The following is a 3,581-nucleotide window of genomic DNA, read 5'->3' as shown; positions in this document are numbered from 1 at the left end:
GTTATTTTTAAATTATCCAAAGTGTCTTAAATATTGAATCAATTATAAACTTTACTTTTTAATTAGTAAATATGTTTTTGTTTTGTAAAATATTTTATACAACCTCTTATATTTTTTTCTTTTGTTCTTAAGCATATACAATATGTTTAAAGTAAATAATATTTAACAATAAAATTAAATATGTAACAATAAGTATGGAGGGTTTTTTAAGAAAATAAAAAGAAAATATTACGTAGCAAATAAAAAACAAAATACAATCTATATAATGTAAATGTCTTAATATTATTACAACTTTTTAATACTTTTTACTTAGAAGTTTATAAACTTTTATTTTTTTAATACAACGTTTTAAACTAGTATTTAATGAAAGTATTTTAAAATGTTAAAAAAATATTAAATTGTCATACAAAATCTATGAAACACTTTAAAAATGTTGCAATTGAAAATTTAGAAATAATTCTATGAAAGTTATAAAAAATATTATATGACAATGTAAAAAAAGTTAAAAACTTGTAATAAAAATTTTAAATATTTGGTTTAAAAGCACTTTATTAGTGTATGATTTATAGTCTTGTGTTTGTATTCTTATTTGGCCCTTTTGTATTTTGCCCATTTTTGATGTAATCGCGCGCGTGTGTGTGTGTGTGTCTATATATATATATATATATATATATATATATATATATATATATATATATATATCAATCAATGAAAGGTGATTTTCATGAGAAATACCAAGATTTCATGGTATCAGAGGGTATCAAACTTCCTTGAAATCTCTTTAAACTTTGGCTTCGCCTTCTGTTCTGTCGACTGCCTTCTTTGATTCTTTTTCTATTATGTTCTATTTCTTCACTTTTCAATGATTTTCACAATGACTGGATCCTCTTCTTCTACATCATCTTCTACACTTTCTGATAAACCTTCTTCTACGATAAACATTAAACATGTTGTTCCCTTGGTACTTGATTTGGATCGTATGAATTACGATATCTGGCGTAAGCTTTTTGAGATCCATTGCATTGGATACGGAGTCAAAGATCATCTTGAACCCCCAAAAGAAAAGATTTTTGCAGAAAAAAATGATGAATGGACCCGGTTAGATGCCATCGTGAAGTCTTGGATGTATGGCACCCTTAAAATCTCTCTTCTTCACCTGATTTTTGAGAAACAGAAAACAACATATGATGCTTGGCTGAAACTTGAAAAAGTTTTTCGAACCAACAAAGAAAATAAGGTAATTCAACTGGATAATGAACTGAGGAATTTTACCATTGGAACTTATTCTGTTACAGAATATTATAATCGTATCAAAAACCTTGCTGGTCTCCTCAATAACATGGATGCAAAAGTTGTTGAACCTAACCTTGTTGTTTACACCTTAAATGGGTTGTCTCCAAAATTTCGAGTCTTTGCAACTACAATCCTTCATCGGGATCCTTTACCCTCGTTTTGGGACGTCAGGTCCATGCTCATCCAGGAGGAACAACAACTTATTCAAGAAGACAACCGTCAATCTTCTCTTACCAACTACGATAATGCCTCATCACCTCATGCCCTTGCCACTAAATCTACAAATTAGCCGCCATCTTGAGGTGGTCATCGTGGGGGATGCAACATCGGGTACTCAGTTGCATTTTAGTATGGCATACCACCCCCAGACCGACGGCCATATTGAGGGGAAGATTGAGGCACTCGAAAATATGCTCTGGGCATGTGTGTTAGATTTTGGAGGAAGTTGGGATACGTACCTTCTACTGTCCCAGTTCTCTTACAACAATAGTTAGCATGCCAGTATTGGCCGACCACCTTTTGAGATGTTGTATGGGAGGAGGTGTAGGACCCCAGTTTATTGGGGGAGGGTCAGGCATCACGTCATGGGGAGTACTGATGTGGTGCTCAAGACCACTGATTTGATTCAGCAGGTGTGTGACAGGCTGCAATTCGCTCAAAGCCGATAGAAGAGTTATGCAGAACGGCGACATTCGAACCTCAAGTTTCAGGTAGGGGACTTGGTGCTTATAAAGGTGTCACCTTTGAAAGATGTCATCCGATTTAGAAAGTAGTGCAAGCTGGGACCCAAATTTATTGTGTAACACCGTAAAAATTAAAACAATTTTTTATATTTTCCATACAAATTTATTAATAAAATCTCATTGTATCATATCTTTGTTCCACAAAACATTTCCCAAGATCGAAATACATAAAATCCCATGTGTGAGTACGAATCATGTCGGCGCCTTCCCGCAACCATCACTGGTACCTGAAACACATAACACATAACACTTTAAGCATAAAGCTTAGTGAGTTCCCCAAAATACCACTCTAACACACATATATTAGCCACTCAAGGCTATAGCTCTGCTGACCCTCTGGACAGTGTGTCTCAGTAGGACCCTCCAGTCCCAACTCTCTGTGAGCTCTTTAGCCCTAACTTTATGGATCCACTGGTCCTATCTCTGGAAACTCTGAATCATGCATATCACATATCACAATAACACACATAAATAGCATACAAATACACTGGCACATAAATCAGCAGTATACTAGCACATAACTCTGTTACCACTCTAGTTAAGTATAATGAGAAGACTCACCTCGGATGTCTCGGTAAATCTCCGACTCAGTGGAAATATGGTCTAGCCTCCGCCTAATCACATAAAGTAAAATATTCTCATAAATATAACTCTCGAGACTAGACTCAACCCTCTCTTGACACAAAGACCCCATTGTTGACCAAACCCTCACAGTCAACAAAGTCAACGGTCAGACTTTGACCCGACTCGCCGAGTGCACTTAGGTAACTTGACGAGTCTACGCATGTCCACTAACCCTCTAATCTTGCATGACACATCGAGTCTTTCCCATGCTCGAAGGGTTTCACCTGGCATGAATCGTGGGGCCACCCCGACTCAACTCGCCGAGTCCCAATATGAACTCGGCGAGTTCAGCCTTGAACTCCAGTCCTCTGATTCCCTATGACTCAGCGAGTCATTTCCCCGACTCGGCAAGTACTCACTAAGTGAACTTATGGGAAACCCTAGCCCTACTCGTCGAGTCTGCTCTTGGTACTCGGCGAGTTCATGCCATGCTTGAGCTCAAATGTGTTGGGTTTTGAGCATTCTAACACTCCTAAGTGTACATGCAACCCTAAATACCTTGGATTTATGTTTTCTCTATTATACATGCAAATAAGAACTTCCAAGGTATTATCCTAATCTAGCATACAAAACAATGAATGTAACAAGATAGAATACATACCTCTTTGATGTAGAAAGTCTTCATGAAGCTTGAGTGCCTAGTGCCCCAAGTGTGACACCTCAAATGGTTCACACAACACCAAATACACTTGGAATAACTTGAGAGAATTCTACACTTCGTGAAAATCGGCTAGCCCTTTCTAAAATGATACTAGTCGCCGATTTTGTCAAGAATAAGATCTTTATATAGTGTTACAATTAGGGTAAACCCTAATTGTCATGACTTTCCATTTCCTTGGATCCATGGGTTCAAATACACCATGGAGCATCCATGGACCATCCTATGGGTTTTAGCCCAACTTGATTATCCATGGAGCATTA

At 36.8% G+C, this 3,581-nt stretch overlaps 1 protein-coding gene across 1 annotated transcript; it reads left to right on the top strand.

The window, feature by feature from the left end:
* The first annotated feature begins 874 nt into the window (after positions 1–874).
* Positions 875–1,582, top strand: LOC145050306 (uncharacterized). Its single transcript, XM_078998579.1, has one exon. The coding sequence runs from the start codon at positions 875–877 to the stop codon at positions 1,580–1,582; it is 708 nt and encodes a 235-aa protein (XP_078854705.1).
* Positions 1,583–3,581: the final 1,999 nt, after the last annotated feature.

This window comes from Lactuca serriola, chromosome 5 (assembly GCF_051521515.1).
Source record: "Lactuca serriola cultivar US96UC23 chromosome 5, Lser_US96UC23_V15, whole genome shotgun sequence".
NCBI lineage: Eukaryota > Viridiplantae > Streptophyta > Magnoliopsida > Asterales > Asteraceae > Lactuca > Lactuca serriola.
Note: the sequence above shows the minus strand (reverse complement) of the source record. Positions and strands in the feature narration are given on the sequence as shown.